This window comes from Ochotona curzoniae, unplaced genomic scaffold (genome assembly GCF_017591425.1).
Source record: "Ochotona curzoniae isolate NIBS_2020 unplaced genomic scaffold, NIBS_Ocur_1.0 contig_2699, whole genome shotgun sequence".
Taxonomy (NCBI): domain Eukaryota; kingdom Metazoa; phylum Chordata; class Mammalia; order Lagomorpha; family Ochotonidae; genus Ochotona; species Ochotona curzoniae.
In genome coordinates this window covers 127,333-154,838 of record NW_024465561.1, presented here as the reverse complement: position 1 = coordinate 154,838, position 27,506 = coordinate 127,333, and the positions used below count along the sequence as shown (strand labels likewise).

At 60.4% G+C, this 27,506-nt stretch overlaps 1 protein-coding gene across 1 annotated transcript; it reads right to left on the bottom strand.

Annotated features, from left to right (window-relative positions):
- Nucleotides 1-51: 51 nt before the first annotated feature.
- Nucleotides 52-26,768, bottom strand: LOC121153553 (symplekin). The gene is made up of 27 exons (XM_040976137.1): nucleotides 26,651-26,768; nucleotides 23,881-24,004; nucleotides 23,687-23,752; nucleotides 22,552-22,605; nucleotides 22,384-22,457; nucleotides 20,857-20,983; nucleotides 20,226-20,475; nucleotides 17,908-18,078; nucleotides 16,509-16,748; nucleotides 15,068-15,222; nucleotides 13,751-13,901; nucleotides 11,783-11,987; nucleotides 10,917-11,067; nucleotides 9,786-10,021; nucleotides 8,124-8,205; nucleotides 7,924-8,037; nucleotides 7,138-7,285; nucleotides 6,320-6,480; nucleotides 5,371-5,479; nucleotides 5,060-5,160; nucleotides 4,531-4,621; nucleotides 4,180-4,281; nucleotides 1,986-2,173; nucleotides 1,147-1,323; nucleotides 929-1,024; nucleotides 342-719; nucleotides 52-238 (listed from the first exon to the last, which is right to left on the bottom strand). The coding sequence occupies exons 2-27, from the start codon at nucleotides 23,983-23,985 to the stop codon at nucleotides 101-103; spliced, it is 3,870 nt and encodes a 1,289-aa protein (XP_040832071.1). The 5' UTR covers nucleotides 23,986-24,004; nucleotides 26,651-26,768; the 3' UTR covers nucleotides 52-100.
- Nucleotides 26,769-27,506: the final 738 nt, after the last annotated feature.

Sequence of the window (27,506 nt, the reverse complement as noted above, 5' to 3'; positions counted from 1 at the left end):
CGCAGCCTTGCACCTGCCAGCACGCGCAGACACAACACCCACGCCCGGGGGCACCATTCCTTTATTTTATTTAAGGCAAAGCACCAGCCCCCTTGGCCCGTCAGCTGTTCCCCTTGGCCTCAGGCTCCCCGGCGTCCTCCGCGGCAGGGCTGGGGGTCTTCACGGCGTCCTCTCCGGCAGCGGTGAGGGTCTGGGGGCTCCTCTCCTCCTTCGAGGTGAGCCCGCTCGGCGCTGCCTCCTGGAAAAGCAGAAGGCCAGGCGCGCCCAGCGCCCCTTCAGCCCCGGCCCGCACCAGTGCCTCCCTGCTCAGCCCCAGGGCGTGTGGGAGGGCTTCCCTCTACCTTGGGCAGGGGTCCCTCAAGGCTGGAGTCGAGCAGCGCAGCCTCACTCAGGCCCGACTCGCCATCCACGCTGATGAAGATGCCTGGGGTCTCACACTCCGGCCCCTCCTCCCGGAAGTCCATGGCTTCTTCCGAGGGGGGAGGGCCCGACCGGGCCGAGGAGGAGGAGGAAGAGGAGGCAGCGGCGGCAGAGGAAGATGGGGCTCCCGCTCCCCCTGGCTTCAGCTTCTCCTCCTCCAGCTGCCGCTTTAAGGCCTTCTCCTGAGCCAGCCGCAGGCCGATGAGGTCCTGAGGCGGCCGCGGGGTCGGGGCCGGGGATGGAGTCGGAGCCGGGGCCGGGGCTGGGGTGGGGGCCAGTGCCAGGCTCTCCAGGTCATCCTGGGTTTGGGGATGGGTACACAGGAACTCAGAAGACAGCGGGAAGGGGAGCCAGGGCCGACAGGAGGAAGCAGGCAAGGTGGGTGCAAGGAAAGAGGCAGCAAGGGACAGGACCCCCCACCCCTCTGGAGCAGGGGCAGCTGGCAGCCCAGTGGAGCATGGGGGGAGCACGGAGAAGGAGCTGTACGGTGGGGCTGGGGGAACCTCACCTCCTCCATGGGGCCCGCAGCTGCCTCCTTGCCCTCCGGCTCCTGCTTGCCACTGGCTTCCAGGATAGCCATGATGGAGTTGGGGATGTGCGCTTGCTGGGTGGAGAGCGAGGGGGAGGGCCATGGAGAGAGCTGCCCCTTGCAGCTGGACACTCCCTCTTCCCTGCACCGGGCGGCTGGAGCCCTGGGATACCCGCCCCCAGCACCACGTGGGGTACCTGGTGGGGGGTGAAGGACCGCACATGTGCCAGCAGGGGCTCGCGGAGCTCTGGGCACTTGTCGAAGACGGCCCCCAACTGCTGCGGCGGCAGCTGCAGGATGACCTGGAAGCTCTGGGGCTTGGTGCGCTGGCAGCACTTGATGAAGCCTTCCCACACCTTGGGGTACTTCCACACCTGCACAGGACACGGAGGGGCCACGCGGGCCACACCAGCTACCTCTGGGGTCGGCACAGCCCCAGACCTCCTTCTGAGGACTTGGGATTCCCAGCCCTGGCCGCCGGAGCCTCATGTGGGCCACCCAGAACCTGCTCTGGGGTGACAGGGTTTGTGTCCCAACTTTGCTTCCCTGTTTCCCTGGTCTTATGCACCCCGCACGTGCTGGCTCAGTGCCTAGGTCTCCACTTGAGACCCCACTGAGACCTGGGTTACATCGCGGGCTTGGCCTGGTTCAGCCCTGGCTGTTGTGGGGCTTGGGGAGTGCGAGCTGCAGAGGACAGCTGTCTCTCAAGGAAGAAAAAAGAAAACCAGAATCTTCCCTGGGCTTGGCCACCAGCTCGTCCTATTCCCACAGCGGCCTCGAGGGGGCGACATTGGCCCTGCTTAACCAGCGGCGCTGCCTCAGCCAGATGTGGCCAGCTGTGCCTGCATCCCACGTGGGGCTTGCTTGCAGACTCTCTCGTTCTAAGCAAGCCCTAATTTCTTGAACACTGGTGGCAGGGTGGCTTCCCTGGGACACAGAGCACCCCAAGCCTGACACTCCCTCAGCACCTGTGGCTGTCTTAGTCAGGGACCCCTCCCTGGGCCCACTCCTGGCCGGTGGGCGTGGGGGGCGTTACCTGCTTCATGATGAGGCGGGACAGGATGTTCATGACGAAGCCCCCCAGGCGGGGGTACATGGTCAGGGCCTGGATGACAGTCCGCATGAGCAGCATGGGCAGGGGGCTCTGCTCCATCAGGTGCTGCATCACCACGGCCAGCACCTCCGACGTATACACGTTCCGCTCCGCGAAGCACAGGTTGGTGGCTGCGGGGAGGCGGAGAGTGGGCCTGTCCCCTCCGTCCTCTGCCCCCTGGTGCAGAAGCCCCACCCCCAGTCCAGCTGCCAGGCCCCCAAAGCTCCCAGGGAGACAGGAAGACACTCCCCAGCCCCACTATCTGGCTCAGCAGACCACCCCATCCAGGGTCCTGGGTCTCAGGAAACTGCAGGCTCTGCCCCAGGACAGGCAAGCCTGAGACTGGGGAGCCCCCACCCTGGGAAAGGGGGAAAGGGTAAAGACGGGAGCTCTTGGCCCCTAGGGACGACGGCCGAGGCCAGGAAGGTGCCCTGCCCCCTGGCACAGCTGGGCACTGGAGGCAGGCCCCTGAGGGGCTGAGAGACGGCCAGATGCCTGAGGCCCATCACAGCGGGGGATGGCGCAGTGGGGGGATGTGGAGGGGACACGGGAGGGCTGCCAGAAGGGTTGTGCTCCCTCAGCCCCTGGACCCTCACGAGATGCTGCTCCCCCAAACACCACTGCCACGTTGAGTCAGTGAGCCATAAGTCTTTATTGAGCCACAAGAGAGGCCCCCAGCCCTCTGGAGGCTCACTGGAGAGTGAGGGTGCTGAGGTGAGGTGGATGGCGTGACAGGCAGGGGCCACCCTAGAAGCCCCATCTCCACACAGCCAGGCACTCCTGGGTTCACTTACTCTCCCTCCCCTGACATCCCCCGTCCCTGAGTCCCACCCCACTGCATCCTTCTCCTAGGGACGCCCCCCAGCCACCCGCCCAGTCCACACAGCCACTGGCTGTAGGGAAGGGGACATCTTGAAGTTCAAACCAGACCGGGCCCTCCCGGAGGCCCTCAGGGGATCCAGGCCAAGCCCCCTCCCCACTGCTTGTGCAGCTCCATGTGGGTGGCCCCAGGCTGTTACTACAGACCACAGCTACAACTGTGCCTCGCCTCCTGATCAGGGCCCCTCTGCCCTCAAGTCTGGGGTCCAGCGACTGCCTCCCCTTTGCTTACCTCCTCTCCCTGGTCTCAGCTGGCACAGTCCTTTCTCCAGAAGCCCTCCCTATGCTCCACCACCCTGGCTGGGGCAGGTGACCCTGTGGCTGCCCCATTGCAGCTCTGCCTGCCCCGCTCTCTGGGCTGTCCCTGCCCCACCGTGACTTTTTCTAACTGCCGGGCTGGGTCTCCTGATGGGGAGTCTCCACCCGCAGAAAGGCCAGCCTGAGAAGCGGACAGCTCCCGCCTTCACTACGAGTGGCTGTCGGGGGTGGCTCTGCTGTGGAGTGAGAGGCCACGAACCCCAATGGCGCCCCACAGGAACAGGGACCTGCTGTCACCTCTGCCGGCCACCGTGTGCTGGGACAGGATGCCAGTGAACCCAGCAGCATTTCACTGAGCCGTGGAGCTGCCGAGCTGGCCGTGGAGTGGGCCAACCTGCCTCAGTTCACCAGGGGGCCAGAACTCCTGCACAGCCTGGGGCCCGCAAGCCTGCCCTCCCCAGGCTTTAGCGCCTGCTGCGCTGTGGATCTCCGCCCAAGAGAACTCGCCCAGGAAGTCAGCAAAGGCCCACCATTGCTCCGGGCTCCCTGGGACAGGCAGCTGGCCCCAGGGGAGGGCCACCGCAAGGCCTCCACCGCCTCTGACAGGGAGGGTAGGAGGAGAACAGCTCTGGGAAAGTGGCTACGGGGGCAGGACCCTCCCCATCGCCCCTTCATGAGACCTGATGGTACTTGGCCACCAAGCCTCAGCTGTCGGGTGTCCTGACACAGTCACATGACCTCCGAGCTCTCTGCTTCCTGTCCACAGAACGGAAGTCAGCGCACAGGGGAGGCGTGCTGAGGTCAGCAGGGGCCACAGGCTTTTTAGGGAGCACCAGATTCCTGGCAAGAGCTTGGCAAGGGCGGTGACCACAGGGGACAGCCAGAGCTCACTGCCAACACCATGCTGCTGTGGCCAGGACCACGGCCTGGGCCTGTGCTAGCGGCAGGTACCATGGGAGGGCGGCGGGGTCAGGTGGGTTTGGGGGGACAGGAGCCTCACCTTTGATGATGGACTTCATGTCGCACTTCACCGAGTCGATGTTGTGCAGCGCGATGAGGAGCTCTCCGGGGTTCAGGGGGGACAGGGCCGAGTTCCCCTCACCTGCAGCAGGGGGAGCAGGGGTGGGGGGAGACAGGGCGGAAGAGGTGAATGGCACCAAGGGAGCTGGGAGGACACCCCACTGCAGCCATCTAGGGGAGCAGAGGTGGGCTCTGCTTTGGGGTGTCCTGAGCCCACAGGCTGGTCCCCGAGCATGGCTCCCCTAGCCCACACCACTGCAGCTTCCTCAGCTGTAGGCTTCTCCCCGTTTTGGCCTCCCAGCGCCCAGTGCCAGGCAGAGAGCCCGCCTACCGTGCTGGGTGCCCAGCAGGCGGTTGAAAACCTCCTTCACCACGATCGGGTTGAGTTTGATGAGCTTCGGCAGGGCCTGGATCACCTCCTTCTGCAGGGCCATGGGGCCGGTAGTCAGCTGTGCTGCCCCCCTCCGGGCAGGCCACTGTGTCCTGGGGCCCACCCTACCCCTCCGCCCCCCTGGGGTGGTCCCCCCACCTGAGGCCCTGTGCTCCTGAAACACACACACACACTCACCATCAGGCCCCCTCACCCGCCAGGCTACAGAGGGGCAGCCCAACCCTCCCCCTCCCTGTCACCCTGGCTGATGGAGGTCCTGGGAGCAGACAGAGTGGGGCTTCCCAAGAAGGGACTTCTGCAGACCTCGGGACAGTTGGGGCACGTCACATGTGTGTTCACACACATGGGAGAGTCCTGTGACCTTTGTCTCATGGGTGAGCCGGGAGTCTCTAAGATGTCTTAGACCTGCTCCACAGACTCCCTGTCCCACCAGGCCCGCCGGTGGGCAGCCGGCAGCCGAGCCCCCTACCTTCTCCAGCCCATTCAGCACTGGGATGAGAAAGCGGACGTCAGGCAGCCGCTTGTGGTAGAGGTCCCGGACACGCTTCACCAGCTCCGGGGAGGGCGGGACTGCAGGGCGAGGCGGCAGGAGGTTGTTGGGAGGCAGGGGAAGACGGGGCTTAGGGGAGCAGGTTCAGCAGGGATTCTTGGGCCTCTACCCTGTCTGTTCTTGGGATGGGGAAAACCCTCCTGGGGACCCAGCTGCTGTTCCCCAGCATGTGGGAAGAAGGGGCAGGAGGAGGGACGGCGGGGAGCACGGGGGAGGGGCGGCGGGGCCACCTTTGTCCGTGAGGCTGTGCAGGCAGCGGGTGACGAGCGTCTCTGCCCCCTTGGGACAGTTTTCCACCAGCAGCAGCAGCTCCGGGGAGTTCATGCCCATCCCTCGGATCTGAAGGCAAGGAGGGATTTTGGGGCATCAGGGTTGGCGCCCTGGGAGAGGGTGGGCAGCTGCGGGGATGAGGTTGGAGAGCCAGGGGCCAGGGAAGGCTGGAGGACCGCCGTCTCTGCTGTGGGTGTGGGTGTACCCAGCCTGAGGTCTCAGGTCTTGAGGAAGGCTTGCCTGGCCCCTGTCCACGCCCTCTATGACCACCCTTGCCCCGGCTGGGCTGCTCCCAGTCGGCCCCACCATGAGCACCACGGCCAGGGACCCTGGCCAGGCCACTCCTCTCCCCGGTTGGCATCCCTGGGTATGAATGAAATGCCAGCCTCTGCCCCCAGGGGCTCGCTGTCCTGCAGCTAGCTTGCCACACACACTGGCTGAGGAAAGCACTGAAAGTGGGTGGCAGGCACGTGGGGATGAGGCCACTTCCTTTCACATCACTAGTGTCAGGGCAGCCGACTCCTGTCCACCCGTTGCGAGGAAGAAGGCAGGCAGCGCCAAGTCACCCCTCACCGGGGTCGTCTGGCAGCAGGCAGAGGGTCCTGCCCGCTGGCGCCTCTGGCTTAGAGGCTTACGTGCGAGAGTTCCAGGAGGTCCTAGGCCCATGCTGGATGAGCACCCCTCTTACTGAAGGCAATAAGAGGCGCTGAGCGAAAGAGGGAAGCAGGGCAGGATCCAGGGCTGTCCCCCCAGGCACTGAGCAGGGCCCACTGTGCTGTCACCCGCAGGGCTGGTGGGTGACACGTGGGCCCCACACCCTCTGAGCTGGCACAGGTGCTGCAGGGATGTCACAGGGATACCATGTGAAGAGCAGTCAGGGACTCAGTCCTGCCCGGCCTGGGGCCTCACCGGCTGCTCGATGACCCTGAGCACCGTGCGCTTGATGTCGGCGATGGCCTCAGTGTAGACGGCCGCCAGCTCATGGATCAGCTTGTGGTTCTGGGGCAAGAGGGCCAGGTACAGGTACAGACACTGCTTCACCGTCTCCTCGGTCCAGGGTGCGGCCACCTCTGACAGGGGCAAGGACCGTCATCAGGCGGGCCCAGGCTGTCCCTCCTCAGGGAGCGGGGGCAAGGGGAGGCAGCAGCAGGGGACTGGGGTCAGGAAGCAAACCGTTCTGGGATGGGGAGGTGGCCAGTGCAGGACGAGGCTTCCCAGCGTCCCAAGCAGTGGGGAGGACCTTCCTCACGAGACTCCGTCCCCCCCGCTGCCTGGCCCTCAGGGACGAAGCCCCCTCCTCTGGTGAGGACCCCCCTCGCCTATCCCAGGGGCCCCTTCTTCGGGTCACATGCCACCTGCACTGGTCCCCGAGTGCCCCCTTGCTCTTACAACTGGCCATGCTGGCGGTGCCCTTGCATGTCTCCTGGGAAGGCCTTCCACTTCCAAGCTGCCCTGGCACTCCTGTGCTCCACATCCTGATCTCAGACCTTCCCATTCAACTGTCCCTTTACTGGGGGCCCAGGTGCCACTCTACAGTTCTGGAGTGGGGGTGGGGGGGTGAGGCTGGGGCTTTGGCGAGGGTTCTGGTCTCTGGGGTGGCCCAGCCTGGCCCTTGTAGGTGAGTCGGAGGCCCTTGTCCCCTGGGCTGACCATCTCTGGCTGTTCCTGTGGCCCAGGCTTGGGCTCCAGCAGGTGCTTGGGCCACGCCCCATGAACCTGCGCCCCACCTGTGTCCTTGTCGGCGCCAAACAGCACAGATGGTGGGTTGGGATGGACCAAGAGCTGCAGGTAGTTGAGGGCGAACTTCTCCACATACTCTCGCAGCTGCTCCTTCTCGTACATGCGCTTGATGAAGAGCAGGGCCTGGGAGCGCACCTGAGGGCAGCAGGGGTGCGGGCAAGGAAGCGAGGGGCAGCTGAGACCCCTGTCTGGACTGGTTGCAGTGACAGGGCACCCCCTAGCCCAAGGCAGGCCATGCACCAACCATCTGCATCTTGTCAGCCCCGTGTACTGCTGCCCTCTGCCTTGCTTACAATGCTCAGGGGAGCTGCCGCTTCCTGGGGTTCCCCCAACGCAGCACTGCTGCCACACTGCCCTGGCTCTGCCAGTTGGCACATGAGGCTCTCAGCCTGGAGTGCCTGTAGCTACGCCCCATTTAATCAGAGGCCACCTGACAGAAGTAGGGGTGGGGATGGATCCTGCACATAGCAGGTGCACAGGGGCAGGACCTGGGCCAGGTGTGCACAGCCTCCTCCCACTTGCTGCTGAGGGAGCCAGCAAGAGGCTGGAGGGGGAATGGTCAAGGGGTCGCCTCAACTACGGCTACACCCTCATCCTGCAGAGAACACCTCCCCATGTTCCGATTCTCAGCTCACATGGCTCCTCCCTTCAGGAAGCCTTGCTCCCTTGGAATGGTCCCTGGCCTAGGCGCACAGCCAGATGGGGCAGGGACTGTGGAGGAGGCCAGGTGGCCACTCGGGGCAGAGGGCGTGGCCTGGTAGGGGCTGGCTCACCTTGTCCTTCTCATGGGAGCTGAGGTCCAGGAGGACGTGCAGGTACTGGAACTGGCGCGACGGACGCTTGAAGATCAGGTCCCGGAGGGTGGACATGCCCAGGTAAGTGCGGCTCTGCAGCGTGAGAGGGACCAGGAGAGCTCAGCTCCTGGCACGTGCCTGCGCCGTCACTGCACCTCACGCGTCCTCGCCCCCCTCACCTCATCCTCGCAGTACTTGCGGATCACCTCCAGGGCGTTCTCAGTGATCAGCGGTGCCTCCAGCACCACCTTGGTGAAGATCCTGCCGGGGTAGGGGGAGAAGCAGGGCCCAGCTGCACAAGGCTGCCTAGACTGCCCGCCCTGCCTGATTTAACAAAGCTGTGTGTGGGGAAAGGAGTGATCTAGGCAGACACTTCCCTGCAGAACTCCCTACGGTCGAGAGGGAAAACCTGGGGGGCTACGGCACTGTTTCCAACACCTGCAACCCGTGAGGGTGCCACTTCCAGTCTGGGCTCCTCTGTTTCCAATCCAGCTTCCCACACATGCACCTGGGAGGCGCAGCCAATGGCCTAGGTGCTGGGACCCCTGCCACCTACACAGGGGGACCCTGATGGAACTGCAGGCTCCTGCATTCAGCCTGGCCAGCCCTGAATGCGTGAGCACCTGGGAAGTGACCCAGTGGATGTCTAGTAGATTTAAGACAAACTTTTTTTTTTCTTCTTTAAGTTGGAATTCCTAATATTAGTGCAGCAATAGGAGGGAACAGGGAGGACCGTTTCAGATACAGGAGAGACAACAGGCCACCTTAAGATGACACTTGAGTGGGCAGTAACAGAGAAGCCAGCTATGCCAAGAGCAAGGGGAGAACATTCCAACAGCCCGATGCTAAGGCCTTCTACTGCCTACATTTGAGGAATAGTCGGCCACAGTGGCTTTAGCCTGGGGGAGGGTGCAAACAGGCTGAAGGTGCTGGGCCCAACAGGCCTTCCCGATGAGACTGTTACCCTGGTGCGATGGGGAAATGTGGACACATCTTAGTAGGGATGTGTTCACACAGGCACACAGGTCCATGGTCCCAGCTACTCCCAGGGCTCCTGTGAGGATGCCAGGTGGGCAAGCCGGAGGCAAGGAATAAGCAGAGAGGAGCCAGGGTTGTGGCGCAGCGCTCTAAGCTGTTGCCTACAGGGCCGGCACCCCTATCAGAGCAGTGGCTTGGGTCTTGGCGCCTCCGCTTCCAATCCAGCTCTCTGTTCGTGTGCCTGGGAAGGCAGCAGATGGCCCGAGTGCTTGGGTCCCTGCCACTCACATGGGCAATCTGGATGGAGTTGCAGGCTCCTGGCTTCAACCTAGTCCAGCCCTGGCCACTGCAGCCACTTGGGGAATGGACCAGGGAAGGGCAAGTCTCTCCTTCAATCAAGTAAAGCTTAAGAAAAAAAAAAAAAAAAGTGGAAGCTAGTGTCCTGCAGCCAGGTTAAGTTGTCTCCTGCGTCACAGGTATCACTTTGCGTCCCTGCTCCCTACTAACAGGCCTGGGAAAGCAGAAGATGGTCCAAGTGCTTGGGCCCCTGTGCCCGTGCAGGAGAGACCTGGAGGAAGCTCCGGGCTCCTGGTTTCAGCCTGGCCCCGCCCTGACCATGCAGCCATTTGGAGGGTCAACAAATGAGGCAGACCGCTTTCTGCCCTCTGCTCTACCTCTTCATGTAAAGAAAAGAGAGAGAGAACACGCAGAGACCAACAGAAGCAAGACAGGTGAGGGTATTTCTGGTGCCCAGAAGCCCACAAGGTGGGCACCATCACTGATACTGGGCACACAGGTCCAGAGGGGAAGGGACAAGGGCCAGCCGAAGGAGCAGGACCCGGCGGGCACAGGGCGCCCCTCACCCATCCTTGGGGTCCGGCTTCTCCTGGAGGCCAGAGAGCAGGCGGATGAGGCAGTCCTCGTACTTGTCCGGGGTGCCCGAGGCCCCAGCTGCCAGGTAGGCATTGTACTCTTGGTAGAGCCAGGCGAAGGCCAGGTCCAGGCGGGCCCGCACGTCCTCTAGGATGAAGGACAGTACCTCGGCCTTCAGCCCCGAGTCAAACTGCGTCACCAGGCTGGCTAGGATCTTCACACGCACCTGCGGGAGAGCGGGGAACGTCAAACCCTGCTGCTCTTCCTGCCTGGGAGACGCGGCTTGGAGCGAGGCAAGTGAGCCCACAGGCCCGGGATCGGCAGGCTCTCACTGGTGTGGCTAGACTGGAAAGAAAGGCGGGGTACAACCACCCACTACCTAGAACAGAGCCCAGCTTACAGTCGGAGGACCTGGAAGGAGCTCAAAGACTCCCCTAATCTAGGTGCTTACCCCGGGGAGGAGGGGGTACAGGGAACAGCCAAGGGAAGCATGTTCCTGAGAGCTGGAAGTATTTTTAAGAGGACATTTCTGAGGTTCTAGTGAATTAAAAGTTAACTTAAGGGGCCGGTGCTGTGGTGGAGCAGGTACAACCACTTCCTGTGATGTCAGAGGGCAAGGTGAGCGCTCATCTGTGACCCAGCTGCTCTACTTCCGATCTGGCTCCCCGCTCACGGCCTGGGAAAGCAGCGGAGGACGGCGCCCACTTACGAGGCCCAGATCAGACTCACTGCTCCTGGGTTCAATTTGCCCCAGCTCTGGCCACTGCGGGGATCTGGGGATCCTCCAAGTAGCAGGACTGGGTGGTCAGGGAAGATGTGGATCTGCAACCTTGACAGGACATCAACCTGGAGGGGTGACCCACCCTGTCCGCCCTGCCGACCTAGCCCCCCTGTTCCCTTCCCGTCCGCCCTGACTAGCCCTCCCTGTGCCCTCTGCAGCCAGCGCTGTGCTCGTCCCACACACGTGTGCATCTGTGGCCCCCAACGTTTCAGGGCGAGGCTGCAGCCACCACCACGTGCTTCACGGCACACGGATACGAGCTGGGAGCAGTGGCCATGCGCCAGGCCCGGCACTTGCCCAGCACTGAGGAGTGGGGACAGGCGGAGGGGCCGGCGCACACCTGGGCTGCCCCGCTGCAGGCCACGGCCTTCTCGGCCCGTAAGATCCGCTTCACGGCGCCCAGCTTCATGGCCTCCACCTGCGCGTCAGTCAGGGGCTTGAGCACATCACTGAGACGGAAGATTTTCTTCCGGCCACCAGCACCCGTCAACCTGTGGGAGAGCAGTGACAGAGAGACGGTAACGAGAGCCCCCCTGCAGCCCAGGCCAGGCTGGCCACACACAGACACCTGTCCCCACTGGCCCTGCAGGCTGGAAGAGGGTAGCCCTGAGGACAAGGACAGGAACAAGCAGTGGCACTCACCGCGTGGAATGCTTCCCAGGCCTCATTACCCCACAACCCAAGAGCCACTCACTTTTTAGCTACTTGCTCCCCACTAGAATTCTCCCAATGTCAGACATGAGAGGGGACGCTTCTACAGAAAACTAAGCCTGAGGGCCTGGTGTGATGGCTCAACTGGGTAATCGTCGCCTTGCAAACGCCGGGATCCCATGCAGGTGCCAGTTTATGTCTTGGCTGCTCCATTCCCTATCCAGCTCCCTGCCTGTGGCCTGGGAAAGCAGTGGAGGATGGCCTAAGGCCTTGGGACCCTGGACCCACATGGGAGACCTGAAGAAGCTCCTGGCTGCTGGTTTTGGAATGGCTCAGCTCCAGCCATTGTGGTCATTTGGGGAGCGAACCAGCGGACAGAAGATTCATCTCTCCTCTCTGCACAGCTGCCTTTCCAATACAAATAAAGAAGATCCCAGGGTTACCAGCAAGGGCTCTGGAATGGCAGAGAACCTGGCTGGGCCTGCTGTCAGACCACCCTCAGGGCTCGCACACGGGGTGCAGCCGGAGGCGGGGCTCACAGCCTGGAGGACTTACCGCGGCTGCGTGACAGGGATGATGGGCTCCGGCCTCCTCTTGGCCTGCGGCACCTCCTCCTCCAGGGGTGACATGGAGCTCAGCGAGCCCACCACCGAGATGGCCTGGCCCTGGGCCGACAGCCGCCGCTTGATGAGGACGCTCTCGGGCTTCGCCACCTTCTCCTCCTTGGGCTCTTCTTTGCACTGCTTGGTCTGCTCCACGCCTGAGGGAGGAGGCACAGTCAACGGCAGGCACGTCAGCACCAGCTGCCCCGTGCAAGGTCCTCCTGGTGTGCCCAGCTCTAATGCCAACCCTAGTTCGCAATTTAGTACACGTTTTGGGTGCCGGTGTGGTGGTTCAACAGGCTAATCCTGCACCTCCAAGTGCTGGCATCCTGGCTGCTCCACTTGCGATCCAGCTCTCTGCTTAAGGCCTGGGAAAGCAGCAGAGGATGGCTCAGGTGCTGGGGTCACGACACCCATGTGGAAGACCCCGAAGAGGCTTCCTGGCTTTGGATCGGCTCAACTTTAGTTGTTGTGGCCATGTTGAGGAGTGATCCAGCAGACGAAAGATCTTTGTCTCTCTCTCCAATCTTCCTTTCCAATAAAATAAATGTTTAAAAAAATAAAATCTTAAAAAAAAAAAAATTTAGTATACATTTTATAAAGAACTAGAAGACAGGATCTAGGGGGCTAACACTGTGGTGCAGTGGGGTAAGCTGCCATTTGCATCATAGCATTCCTCTACTGAGGTGCCAATTTGAGTCTTGGCTGCTCCATTTTCAATCCAGTTCCCTGATAATGTTCCTTTATCAGGAGAAAATGGTCCAACTGTTTGGGTCCCTGCCACCACATGGGAGACCCTGGCTTTGGCCTAGCCCGCCTGTTGCAGACGTTTGCAGAGTAAACCAGCAGGTGGAAGCGTGCTCTTGCTGTCTCTCAAGCACTCTCTCTCTCGCGCGCTTGCTCTAACTCGGAGGAGAGTTTGAAGGTTGAAGACCCAGTTACAAAGAAACATTTAAGAAGACAGAAATTTTCCTGATTTCATCATCAAATTATCATGCTAGACTCTGTAAATATGTGCAATCATTATGCAGCAACTAACGAAAAAAATTAACACGAGACAAGGAAGTCAGCTTCCCTGTGACCTCACTATCGAGGTTCTCTCGAAGTTCACGGGAAACGGGGGCCCAGCACAGTGGCCTAGCGGCCACAGACCTCACCTTGACCACATCAGGATCCCATACAGGTGCTGGTTCTAATCCCGGCGGCCCTGCTTCCCATCCAGCTCCCTGCTTGTGGCCTGGGAAAGCAGTGGAGGACGGCCCAAAGCTTTGGGATCCTGCACCTGCATGGGAGACCCAGAAGAGCTCCTGGCTCCAGATCAGCTCAGTTCTGCCAGCTGTGGCCACTTATGGAGTCAATCATTGGATGGAAGATCTTTCTCTCTGCCTCTCCTCCTCTCTGTATATTTGACTTTCCAATGAAACAATTAAATCTTAAAAAAAAAATTTTTTTTTCATGGAAAACGGAATTTAATGATAGATGTGTTCTCATACAGAATGCTTCCAATCCATGGAGAGCGACTGCCATGAGCTTCCCAAAGATCCCCGGGCAGGAAAGAAGAGATGAAGCTAACCCGTGGGGCTGTGGAGATGAGGACAGACTACAAGGGCTGCCCTGAGTTCGCCTGGGAAGCAGCAGGAAGGTTCTGGTGGGGGTGTCCCGTGTCCTGTGCACGCAGACCAAACCTCGGCTGTGCTGCTACCCTGCACCGCACTGTGAGGGGCCGAGACAGCTGGCAAGCGACCCCTGTCAGCTGGCAGCAGGGGGGCGGGCAGTCTGGGTCCCCTGGGATGTCAATCTCTGGGTCTACGAACCCGTCATTCAGCTGCAGGGCCACGAGTGGGCTCTCCCACCACCAGCAGGAGCGCTTTTCCGGCAAGCACTGCGCCCGCCGAGCCCGCGACCCCTGCAGGTCACTCACCAGGCCCCAGGCCGGCAGCTGTCATCTGGGTGGCCATGAGCCGGGCCAGGTGCTTGATCTGGGCTTCAGTGCCTGCTGACTCCACAGGCGTGTAGATGGCTTGGAAAGAGGCGGGCATGGTCTCGGGCAGGTACACCATGCTGATGAGGACCTGGGGGATAGCCACAAGAGCCACCCCTTAACTGCGGGCTCTGCGAGGCCAGGACACGGCCGGGACTGACACTGTGCTCAGGGCACACTGCACAGCGTGGGGCTGGAAGGCACCAGGGGCTGAGCCTGGAGGGCTGAGTAAATGGCACCAGGTAAGGGCAATAGTGGGCTAGCTCAGAGCAAGGCCCTTCAGGGCAGTCCAGGCTGAGGAGCAGCTGAGCTAGTACCCTGGCCAGGAGGGCAAACTGACTCAGGGAAGACCCTATTGGCTGGACACTGACTTGAAAAAGAAGTCAGCTTGTGCTGTGGTGTAGTAGGTTAAGCTACTGCTCAACATGCCCGCACTGTGCATCAGAGAATCTGTTCCAAGTCCCAGCTCCTCCACTTTCAATGCAACATCTCGCTGATGTGCCTAGAGGCAAGGACTTGGATCTCTGCCACTCAGGGGAGACCTGGGTGAGCTGCCGGCTCCTGGCTTCAGCCTGACGCAATTCCAGCTACTGGGGGAATGAATCAGTAGATGAAAGGTCTCTGTCTCAAATAGAACAAACTTCAAGCAAAAGCAAAAACAAAGGCAAATAAACAAAGCAAAACCCGGCATCTTAACGGAGCACCCATGTGTTTTAATAATGGAGAACCAAAGACAATTTTAAATTCTCCACACACTCCAAACCTTGAGTGCACATCTTGAAAGCTAATGACCCTGAGACCCAGATGTCACTGAGGAACCAGGTTCCCTGGCGCCCCCCGGTTAAGGGGAGGCTGAGGAGGAGGCGAGGGCCGCTGGGCCAAGTCACGGGCACTGCCTCAGGGAGGACGGGTGCCCTCCCACAGGGTCGGTCATGTAGGCGAGGGTTTTTCAGGATAGACAATCTTTGAGGAGGGCGCTGCCCATCCTTCCCCACCACTGCCCAATCCCCAGCAACTAGAGGGGTTCCTGATCATGCTAACAAGTGTCCCCCGGCAAAGGAGAGGTAGGAGTGAAAACAAGGGGGTGAGGGGGTGGGACGGAGACTTGGGGCACTGGATGGTGGGAGTAAGCCACAAGCAGACGTCCATCCAGAGCCAGGAGGGGCTGCCAGGCCATCCCTCCCAGGACGGAAGCCACCAGGCGGAGGTGGGCAGCATGGAATGGATGCCAGGGGAAGGGGGCCCAGCCATCCTCACCAGATTGGCCACGTTGTCGGGCGTCAGCAGGGGCTGCAGGAACTCGGCCGTGATGTCTGTGTCAGACTGGCCTGAGATTTGGGCCGAGGCCTTGGATGTCCCCGACGGGCCTGGCTCCAGGTCCTTGTCCTCATCATCCTCCCCAAGGTTGGGCTCTGGAACCAGGGAGAAAAAGCGGCTTGCCTCCAGTCCCCGGAGCCCCAGGGACCTGAGCAGCCAGGCTGCAATCCTGACCCCCCCATCACAGCGTCACACAGCCTTGGCCAACTCCCTGTCTCTTTCTGGGCCTCAGCGCTCCTCATCTGGCAAATGGGAACGAGCAGGGCCCCTACCAGAGGACCTCACCAAGCCTGAAGAATACAATGTCTAGTTAACAGACTTCCGTCCAGCTCTGGGTCACAGGCAGCTTAAGCCCACAGTGTCCCATGTGGATCCCAGTTCAAGTCCTGACTGCTCTACTTCTGATCCAGCTCTCTGCTCATGCGCCTAGGAAAGCTGTGGAGGATGGCCCAAGTGTTTGGGCCCCTGTGCCCATGTGGGAGACCTGGAGGAAGCTCCTGGCTTTGGACTGGTCCAACTCCAGCCACTGTGGCACTTGGGGAGTGGACCAGCGGATGGAAGATAATTCTGCTTCCCTAACTTAGCCTTCCAAAGCGGCAACAAGCTTGCTCCAAGTCAGGATCTCATGGTGGGGGCGGGGGGGGAGTGAGTTCGGGGCCAGGGTGGGAATGCTGCTTGCTCCACCTAAGGGCCAGTCTCGACCCCACCCCAAATCCCCTGCTAGGGGACACCCTGTGATGTGTCAGTCAAACCTGAGAGAGGCCAAAACCGAGTACCTGGCTTCTGGCTTCGGCCTGGCAGCACCAGCTGCTGCAGGAATGCAGAGCATGAGCCAGCAGGAAGCGGCTGGTTCATGTGCTACAGGCATAGTTGGTAACAATTTTCTTTGTAAAAGAAATAAGGACCTCCTCTGGTGAGGGGGCTGAGGGAGGGGATGCTCGCAAAGGAAAGTGACCCGGTCTGTTGACCCTGCACTAGCTGCCCAGCCCACCCCTCTGCACACGCAGAGGTCTCCCGAGTCCTCGCGCGCTCTCTGTCCACATGCAGGGTTGACAAACATCAGCTGGCAGTCAGCATCAGCCCAGGACTGACAAAGGAGGAAGAGGTACTGGGCTCGGTTCTGGTGGGACTAGCATGCCACCAACACAGGCCTTGAGAATTTTTTTAAAGCATAAGAAAAAATAAAAATCAACCTGCCTAGTAGTAATGGGCACATTCTTTGCTCAAATGTTGACTTTTAAAACTATCCCCTACCCAAGGGGAACCAGGGTTCCTTGGAAGAGTCCCACCATCCTGCGAAGCAAGCAGACAGCCCCACAGCAAGGCGAGCATGGCAGGTGCTCCGCGCCCACCCCGCCAGCCGGCCCAGCCCACAGCTCACCCAGCTTCATCTTCTTCAGCGCAGAGTCCGAGTCGTCCCGGGGCCGCTTGCGGGCGTCTCTGCTGCTGGGCATGTTACGGGCGATCTCGGCCTGGGGCGTGCCCAGGTCCACCAGCAGGGTGGTGATCTGGGCCTGGAACTCCAAGGAGGCTGGGTGCTTGAGGACACTCAACAGGTGCAGCTTGAGGTTCTTGCGGACGCTGCTCACCTGGGACTTGGCCAGTGTCGGCGGGAGGTTGGCTGTGGGGAGAGCAGCGGCAGCTCTGGGCGACCTCACGGTGTGTGGGGGGCGGCGAGGGGAGGCTGCTGGACCCACCTCACATCCCCAACCTCGGGCCATGGTCCTGCAGGCACCCCTAGAGGATGTTCTTGGGACCAGAGACCTACTGTGTGGCTGGCCCTTGAGTTCCACCACTACCAGGCCACCTTAACACAGGGAAACTCACCGTGCCTTTCAGTAGGCACGTCTTGGGTCCCCGCACCTCTGCCCTGGCAACCCCAAAGGCCTCTCCTAGGGAAGGCTACCAGCACCTCCAGAAGGTCCCAACTGAACCACGGCAACAGCTCCTGGCCGGGTCCCCTCCCCCGCCACCTGTGTGACCATCTGGCGGTCACCTTGACGAGCGGGCGGCCCCTGTCACCCGGCGCAAAAGCGCGTCTGGGCCAGAGCCTGCTCGGCACCTACTGCCCTTTCAGTCAACACCACTCCTGTTCTCCTGTGAAGGAACCATTCTGAATCCATCCTCAGTCCAAGCGGGCAGGAGAACTGGGGCTGGCGAGAACCCCCCAGTCCCTGGGTCACAGTGATTGGTTCAGAGACAAGGTCACAATCTGGCTTGGCCAATCAGAAACAATGAACGCGGGCCCATGGACTTCCGCCGGAATGACTGGGGAGGAGACCCTCCCTGGCCTCTGGGGTTGCTATGTGGATGCATGCAAGCCTGGAGCCTTGCGGGTAGGTGGGGTCCAGGGAGTCAGCCCTGGGTCCCAATCAAAGATTCAGAGATTGAAGTAAATATGAAGAAGGGAACAGGCAAGAGGGGAGAGACAGCTCTCCTGCGTGTGTGCACTCCCACTCCCAGCCCAGAGAAGCCAGGGCCCCCACGTCCCTCCATGGGACATCTGCCCTCAGTTTTTCGGCAGCCTGGGGTGGTGAGGCAGAGGCTGAACTCTCCAGAAGGACTTGTGGTTCTCAGATCCGCCTGCACTTAGCATGGTTCCAGCGCTGCCTTGGAACCAGGGCTCTGTCCAATACTGAAGCAACCCCCGCCCAACACACAGGGAACCCCACTCTTGTGCCCACATCCTGCTAGGCTGCTGAGCACTCCGGGGCGCGGCACCTGGCTCATGTCTGCTCAAGGAGGTGAAGGGGGTGCGGTGTAGGGGGGCATTCACCTACCGTGCAGGGTCTCATAGGCCTGGATCACCTCGGACATGAACATGGGTCTCTGGCGGGCGATGTTGGCGAGGGAGCCCAGGGCCGTGGTCAGGTTGATGGAGGAGATGGCCGGGTGCACCATGAACTTCAGCAGCTGCTCCAGGGCGGCCTTGCCCTCTTCCCACAGCAGATCTGGAGGAAGGACCCAGAAGCCGTCAGCAGGCCTGCTCTCCCGGGGATGTGAGGGGAACAGGCTGGTCTGGGGGGGGGGAAGCTAAAAGAGAACCTGCTATCTGGATGGCTACACACAGCAGGAGAAACAAACAGGGTGACAGGTTCCACGAGACCACCAGTGAGCACAAGGATACTTCAAGGGAGTGACATCAAGAGGCCTTGAGGGCCAGCACCGCGGGGCAGTGGGCCGAGCTGCCAGCTGTGACGTCCGTGCCCTGGCTGGGAACCAGTCCAGGTCCTGCTGATGTGCCCGGGAAAGCAGCGCCTGATGGTCCAAGTCCTTGGGCTCCTGCACTCATGACAGACCCCGATGAAACTGGAGGCTCCTGGAGTGAACCGACTGACTAAAGATTTCTTCTCTGTGTCTCCCCCCTCTTGTAACTGTCTTTCAAATAAATAAATACAGATACTTGTTGTGGGCTAAGTTTAATGCTTGTTGGCATGGACAGGAACAGGAACTGGGCTTGTGGCTAAAAACACCTAGACTAATTGGACTCTTTTTTTATCCAATATCCTGCTAAATGAGGATATGGGGGGAGGATATGGGGATAAGGAGAGATGAAGGAGCAATAAAGTCAGACTTCACAGAGACTTCCACCATCACTGGTCTCCTGCCGGTTACTCTCCACGTTACTGGCGCTGCTGCCCGAGCATTTACTTTTAAATTTAACAACAACAGAAAATGTGGAGCCCATCTTTCTAGACATCTTTCACACAAAACACCTCAAGTGCTCCATCTGAAAGAGTGAATGACAGAACTGCTGGACGGTGACCTAACTGAGACCTCAGTGCGGCCAATTCGTGGGCTCCTCCTGGAGGAGGCTGCTGCCTAGTGGACGGGGAGGCTGCTGAGCAGGCAGGAAGCTACACGTGCCCAGCCCACGCAGGTACGCCACGCTCTGCTGCCATACGCAACTCGACACCTCACGTGGATGCTCCAGTGAGGACCACCCCATCACCAGTATGAAAACTGAGAGCCCAGAGCCTGCTCCCGAGTGGAGCCAAGACCACCATGCTGTGCTCTCAGCCGAAACAACACAGGCCTGGCCTTGTGAACACAAAGGGAAACAAAGTAACCAAGAGACAAATACTTTTGTCAAACATAGCTGAATGAGGACACAAGGAACAGAAAAGCAGGGGGCTGAAGGAGAGGAAACCCAGCGTCACCAGTGACTGCCCGTGGGAGCGGGGCTGGAGCAAGGCTGCCACTCCCCCGCTCTCTGCTCACCTACTGATGCCCCAACATCGGGAGGAAACCAGAGTGTGCGATACCACACCTTTGTTTATTCTTTTTTTTTTTTAAGATTTATTTTTACTGGAAAGGCAGATTTACAGAGAGGCAGTGACAGACAAAAAGATCTTCCATCTGCTGGTTCAACTCCCTGAATGGTCACAACAGCTGGAGCTGAGCCAATCTGAAGCCAGGAGCCTCTTCCGGGTCTCCCACGCGGGTGCAGGGTCCCAAGGCTTTGGGCCGTCCTTGACTGCTTTGCCAGGCCACAAGCAGGGAGCTGGATGGAAAGTGCAGCAGCCAGGACACAAACCAGAGGCCATGTGGAATCCCAATGCATGGAAAGATTTAGCTGACTATTGTACCAGGCCCCTTATTTAATCTTTTGGGGGAGAAAATTAACATTAATTTATTCGCTTTTCAATTTACAGAAACAACAAAATATAGTTCACCAGCAAATGAAGTTCAGAGGGGCCAGCAGTGTACGCAGCAAGTCAAACCACTGCCAAAGCTGCCAGCATCTCAAAAGCATGGTTCAAGTCCCAGCTGCTCCACTTCCGACCCAGCTGCTCCACAGCTAAGATGCCTGAGCAGCAGTGGAGCACGGCCCAAGCACCTGTGCCCCGCACGCACATGGGAGACCAGGATGGAGCTCCAGAATCCTAGCTGTGGCTTGGGCCAACCCTGGCTCACGAGGCCATGTGGGGAATGAAACCAACGAGTGAAGCTCTCTCTCTCTCACTCTCTCTTCCTCTCTGTACCTTCACCTTTCAGAGAACTAGAACATAAAGCCAAGGCAGACCAAGGGGGCGAGGGAGGGGCGCAGGAGCAGGTGCGGCGCCCACGGACGGCTCCGTCGCTGGCCGGCACTCACTGTACTGGATGTAGGGGTGGTCCCGGGGCACGCGGTCCAGGCTGATGTCATGCTCCTGGCGTCGGGGAATCTCGGAGTCGGCCATGCGAGGGGAGAGGGTCACAATGAGGCCCTCCACGAACTTGATGGCGTGGGTGCGGATGCCGTCGTTGTCGGAGTCCAACAGCAGGATGATGTCCCCGGCCATGGCGGACACCATGTCCCAGCAGGCCTCCTGGAGCTCACTGATGACCCGCGACTTCACCATCCACTGCAGGGGGAGCGCAGAGACGGAGAGGGAGCCGGCACGTCAGCCACCAGCACCCTTCATTACCACCCAGAGACCCAACAACAAGCTGCCCATTCGTTCTGGGTCACAGTGACTGTGGCACAGCTCAGCCCCAGCCCAGCACTGGGCGACGTTGGGGGCAGGGCCCGCAGGGAGCCGAGACGTGTCGGCCAGCCCTGCGCTCAGCGTTTGGGGAATGAATAAACCAACGTGCTCTAGGCAACTTCCTCACTCAGAGGACAATGCCGGACCCGCTCGCTCTCCGCTCCCACTGACCCACCTGCAGTCGGCCCTCAACACCGAGGCTTGTGGGTGACTGAGGCCTGGGGGCAAGATGCCATGGGGGCGGGGGCGGGCACGCACCTGCAGGGCCACCTTGTAGAGCTGGGTCATGGTCAGGATGGCCTTCTTCACCACGTTCACGTTCTCGTCCCTCAGTAGCATGTTGAGGTTCGCGATCAGCTTCAGGAGCAACTCGATGTCTCGCTTGCTGTGGAGGGAGGGGGACAAGGCAAGGCCGCCTTAGGGCAGGTGGACAAGGCAAGGCCGCCTTAGGGCAGGGGGGCAATGCAAGGCCGCCTTAGGGTGGGGGGGCAGGGGGACAAGGCAAGGCCGCCTTAGGGGTGTGTGGAGGGGAGGGGGATATTTTGGGGGGTGGGAGTCTGGGGCCCAACAGGGAAGGGCACTGGGATGGAGGGGGTAGCTGTCTCGGCTGCCAGCCCACCTGGAAGCCGGACACGAAGCATGGCACCTCTTTAGGCTGCACCCAGGGGTAGGGAGGCCACCAGGTGACTGTGGGAACTGCAGTGAGCCAGTGATGCCGGGCGGCCTGAGGACTCTGAAAACGGCCACCCTTTGGGGCACTGCCTGTCGCCAAGGGGAGCCACAAAGGACTCGGTTGAGCATGAACAGTGACAAGGCCAGCCCCAAGCTCAGCACAGGGGAGGTAACAATGCAAATCAGGCCGTCACTCAGGGGGCCACAACCAGGAGACGCCAGGCCAGCGCTGTTAAGCAGCTAGCCAGCACCAGCACCTGCTGCTTTAGCTCTCTGCTGCCCCTACAGCCTGACACAAATGCTGGTTACAGCAGGCAAGGGGCACGGCAGGTCTGCTGCCAGTCTGGGGGGGGTGGGGGGGTGGTGGTGGTGGTGGTGGGGTGTGTGTGTGTGTGTGTGTGTGTGAATTCAAAGAAAAGATCCCAGCATGTGCTGGTGAATCAGCAAGCTCAGGAACCTCAGACATGGCTCTACTTCCGGAACCAGTCATGTGATCCTAAGGAAACTCCCAGGCCTCAGTTTCAGCCTGGGTTACAGGGTCAGGGAAGCCCTGCATGGTAGTATGCGCAGGGCTGACTAACAAAGAGGGTCCAGCGTCTAAGAAAGTGCCCAGCAAGCAGAACACCAAGCCAGGGGCAGGATGGCAGGGTATGGCTCACTCCTGCCAATTGCAGCTCCCAGCAAATGATTCATGGACAAGGAGGCAGCGACATGGCCAAGTCACTCAGTGTTCTGAACCTCAGCCTCCTCCTCCGTGAGAAGACAGTGACCCGGGCACCCACCGTGAGGACAGCGGGGGACAAGCCCTGAAGGCACCTAACTCAGGGTGGGCACGTGACCGTGCAAAGTACACTGAGCATCCAGCAGGGCCCATCCCCGCGTGCCCTGCCCACTGAGTAGAGACACCCTCTCCAGGGGAAGAGCATTACCAGGCTGCTCCCATCAGCCTGAGTCATTACAGCAACCACAGCGCAGGCTGGGAACCAGAGGCTGGAGGGCTACACAGGAGAGGGCCAGCTGAGCAAGCACCCCAGAAGTGAGGGAGAGCGGCCAGGAGCCAGGAGGCCAGCTCCTCCAGGGCAGACCCAGCAGGGCCCCTGAGCTCTCCCGTACCATGCCTCCTCGATGAAGCCGATGACAAATTTCCGCACTTCGATCGACTTGTCTGCTTGGAAAGCGATGATCTCCTGCCAAGGCCAGAAAAGGGCCATCAGTGAGGGGCTGGACCAGGATCCTCGTGCAGCCCCACCCAAGGCCCTCGGCCATCCCCTTGTCCCTTACATCCAGAAAGTTGTCCAGCAGCGTGGGGTCTTTGTTGATGATCAGCTCCTGGACCTGGAGGGTTGGGGAGGGGGGGAAGGAAGATACCATGGCAACAGCACTGACACGTGGGTGAAGGCACAGGGCGGGCAGCAGCAGCTTAGCCCCAGTACTGGCTCTGGGATACCCCCAGGTCAGTCCTGGTCCGGCAGCCTCCTCTCTCTGAGCCTCAGCTTATGCTTCTGTAAAATGGAACCTTAAACATCAGCTCACAAGGCTGTCAGGGGACCTCCACGGGAGCCAACAAAGTGCAGGTCCCGGCAGGCAGTAAGGACCTGATTGGGGGGGGGGGTAACCCCAGTGCTTCCCCTGCCTTAGGTGGCCCCTGACCACAACACCGTGGTCCAACAGGCGTCCTGTGACAGTGACAACCATCTCCTGACACCCATGGACCAACAGGCTCTTTGCAGTCAGCTCTTGCCAAGGACACCCCACACCGACCTGGGCCAGCCAGGACCCCTGCTCCTGGACCTCAAGGTGCTGTTGCCCAATGACTGATCTGTCATCTGCAGGGAGCACATCAGTATCCACTCTACTGCAGATACGGAGTCAGCTCCCGGGGCCACAGCCGAATGCACAGCACCACTGCAGTCTCCCAGGGTCCCCTGACCCCCACCCTGCCACCTCTGGGTTCTAGGGGTCCCTCTGCCTCCCACTCAGAACCAGGTCCAGTGCCCAAGCTGCGCACGCCCCTGGGCCTCTGCACACCCTTTCATGTCATCAGCCTCAGAACCCTTTCTCTTCCTCTTCCTCCAGGAAGCCCTCTCTGAACCACTTCCCTCAGCTGGGGCAGGACTGGCCTCAGGGCTCCATCCCCTTCTCCGTGGGGGTCACCAGGCCTGGGGATGACAGGAACCTACTCCAGACTGTACTCTGACAGGGCGGAAACGCAGCGCTGCGAGGATGAGCACGGCACCCTGTACGAACGACCTGGCCCTGGAGCCTGCTGCTTTCGGGACAATGTAAGTGGAACCCCTCCTGTCTTACAGAACTTAGTGCAGCTTGGCCACCAGGGCAGGCACACACTCCCGGCTTAGGTGGGGACACTGGAGTGCCATTCCCCAAGTTGTCACAGATTCCGGTCCCCGACCCTCACCTGTCTGAGCACGGTGATCTTCGAATCATTGGTGATCAGCGCTGCCTGGTTCAGGAGATCCACTACCTGCAAGGAGGGATGCACAGGTGACCAGGTGACTGAGCTGGCCTTGCCGGCTCAGGCCCCCAGGGCCAGGTCATCCGGGGACGCCAGGTGTCCAGGCCCCTGTGCGAAGTCCCTCGCGTCGCACTTACCCGCTCTGAGGTGGTCATGCCATCGATGCCTGGGCCCTCCTCTTGGGTGAAAAACTGCGACGCCACACTCCGGCGGGTGACACTGTCCCCGCTGCCCGTCGCCATGGCTGCCGTCAGAGGCTCCCTGGGAAAGAAGAGGCAGGTTACGCTCTGGGCAAGCTGTGGACAGACTGGCCTGGCCTGCTCCGCCATAGCACCCACAAGCGGCGCCTGCCACCTTCCCAGCCTGTGCTTGCTCTGCCTACCCCTTCAAAGCCCCTGCCCCCCCGTGACCAGGGTCTGTGCTCCGGGCTTGTGCTTGGGGGTGGGAGAGGGTGCCTACTGTTCCTGAAGTCAGAGGCCAAGCTCAAGGCCTCATCTCCAGGACTTTACATGTGGGAAGCTGACCCCAAGCACGGCCTGACCGGCTCACCCAACAGGGGCACACAGCTGCCTCCAGCCCTCCTAGCTGCCTACCTGAGCTAGACTCCGGCCAGGATGCCTCAGCAAACTGCGTTATTTTCCTTCAAGATTGATTTGTTTATTGACTTTGAAAGGCAGAGAGAGAGAGGTCGTCCACTGGCTGATTTACTCTCCAAATGGCCACCATGGGTGGGGCCGTCTGGGTCCCTGAGTGGGCTGCATGGGTCACCCAGCATAGACACAGACACGCAGCTCATCTGTAAGCTCCAGGGAAGCAGGGCTTTCCCAGTGGCTGGATTCCAACATCCTCAGCATGGAAAATACTTGGCGCCTACTGTGTGCTTGACACATCTGCTGTGTGCGCCAAGATGCAGGAAAAAACTCCCCTCCCACAGGCCTCTGGATCCCTGCCCTAAAATAACAGCTAATGCTACATTTAACTGTTACCCAAGGCAATTCTAATGTTCTATACACTCCACACACCAGATGCGATGTTTTACATTGTAACTGACTAGAGACAGGTCTTGCACCCACTGGTTAGGCGTCAAATTGAAACCAAGTGCCTGGAACTAATAGGGACTGGAGCAAATTTGAGCCAGCACCTGCTGTCATCTGGGACATGAGCTAGGAAGTCAAACTTGGCACTCACATATGGGCTGTGCAGGGTCTTTCCCACTGTGCCACACACAGGATCCTAGGAACTCCATTTACAGAGGAGGAAATTGAAGGCTAGGAAGGTCAAGTCCTGGGGAAACAGGTGGCCGTGGCAGACCTGACCACTGGGTGCTGACAGCCACGGTGCGTTCCCGTCCCCGCCCCCACCTCCCCCTGGCAGGCCAAGGGGTGCAGCAGCGACACTGCCCTCATGGCCACTGGACACATGACGACACACTGAGACCCAAAGAGAAGCAGCTTCCTCTCATTTCTGGGCTGTCCTTGCATTTACTTACTTATTTTTTAAGGCAGATCCATATTCCCTTTCTGAATAGGTTACCAGATTACGTATTCACATTACACTTGTCACCACCATGTCAGAGTACACATCAAGCTTACTATGAAAACACACGCCCTGCACGCCGGCAGCAGCCCATACGTTTGGGCAAAGGCACGTTATGAGGTTCACACAGAAGCAGCCTAGGGGTGCCACCCCTCCACAGACACACACCATGTGACGGCTCAACTGGCTCACCCCTCTGTTTGCAGGTACCAGCATTCCCTATGAGTGCCAGTTCATGTCCCAGCTGCTCCACTTCCCATCCAGCTCCCTGCTTGTGGCCTGGGAAAGCAATGGAAGACGGCCCAAAGCTTTGTGGGACCCTGCACCTGCATGGGAGATCTGAGAGGGGCTCTTGGTTTCAGATTGGCTCAGCTCTGGCTGTCGCAGCCATTTGGGGAGTGAACCAGAGGACTGAAAATATTTCTTTCTTTCTCTCTGTAACGTTTGCCTTTCCAATAAAAATAAATAAGTCATTTTCAAAAAAAATCGCTCAAGAACCCGTTTCCTAAAACATGTCTGTCGTTAAGCCACACAGGGCCATCCTCTGGGAAGCCCACTGGGTCGGGGACACACCTGCCCCTGTCACCTTGGCTGTCTCCTCCATTCCTCCCATGATACACTGCTTTATTACAAGGATGTACCCCAGTGTTTTCTGTCTGACAACGAGGAACAGTAGCCAGTATCCCAGCGCACCTGCCACCACATGGTGGACAACCAGTTTTACCCCTGAAGGAGGATTTTTCATTCATTCATTCATTTAATTAACACAAACTGGGCATGACAGCTGGGAGCACGGACACAGTGCGTTCCAGCCCCAGTTCAGGGTCAGGCATCCATCAGTCAACGCGGAAATGAAGGTTTAAACTGTGAGAAGGAGGCAAGGGACGGTGGCCGATGGAAGAGGGTTCCCTGGCAAGACGTGGGAACGGAAGGTGGGAAAGTGGGAAGGTGGGAAAGTGGGAAGGCAAGGCGGTGGGGGGGCCTGGCAGAGGAAGTGACGTGAGAGTGGGCGTCCAGGCCAAAGGATGGATAGGAGTTAGCCAGGCAAGGATAGGATGAAAAGGACGTAACGGGCAACGGAGGGCTGCCCGTGCAAAACCCCTCCGACGCGGGAAGGCGCGCGGCGCGGAGCAGGGGCGCAGACGCCGGGCCGAGCCCACCAAGGGCTGCGGGCTGACGCGCTCTCCCCTGGAGGGGCCACGTTGGAACTTGGCCCCCCTCGAGGGCGAGCCCAGAGGAAGGGGTCCCCAGCAGGGATGGGGGGCAGGGAGGAGCGCAGAGTCCCGAACGCCGCCCGACCCTGCCCGTGCCTGTGCCCGCGCCCCTCCGCTGCCCTCACCCCCGAGGCCCTGACGCCCGTGTCCCGCTCACCGCGGCTCGGGCCTCCGTCCCCCTCGCGCCCCCTCAGCAGCGCCTCTTCGCAGACGCCGCCATCGCCGCCATCTTCCGTCCACCAAGGGGACAGCGCGCACGCGCCACACCTGCAGGGCGGCCGGGAAATGGAGTCCAGACCGCGGCCCGACTCCGCCTCTCCCTCCTCCTCCTCCTCCTGCCATTTCCGGCCGTCGGTTTTTAGGCCTCCTGGGAAATGGAGTGCTTCTGCTCAAGGCGACGGCGGAACTGGTAGTTGAGGCTTCTGGGAATTGGAGTCCACGGTGGTTGCGAGCGCCTGGACGGCTAGCTGGCTGGCTGGTTGGCTGGTTGGCTGGTTGGCTGGCTGGTGTCCGAACGTGGCCGGGGCAGCGAAGCTCCTGGGTTTTGGAGGTGGTGTGTTGCCCAGCTGAGGTTTGAGCGGAATCCCCGCTCCTTCTCATTTCGGACCCTGATTTTGTACCTCGTCTGGAGTGTTTCCACCCGTCGGAAGTCTGTCTCCCCCGTTGGTCCTATGCAGTCTCTTAGGGGTCCTCATGGTGACCTAGCAGCTAACCCAGGAGCGCGCTCCCCACCCTCTCGTCTTCCGCCGCAGTCATGCTGGGCTCTGGCTTCTCGCCCTCAGGTGGTCAAGGCAAAACCCCATCATGTAGGAAGACCCCAAACTTCTGCCGTGGGGGGCGCTAAGGGGGAGCAGCGTGCCCCACGCACAGGTCCCTCAGAGGCGTCCAGCTGGCTCCAGCGCCCCCGCCGCCTGAGGTCTGTGTCCTCGCAGTCCCGCAGGGGGCGCCCCAGGCCGAGCGCGCCGCCCTCGGGGGAGGCGGGGGAGGGCGGAGGTAAGTTGGGGGTGGGGGGG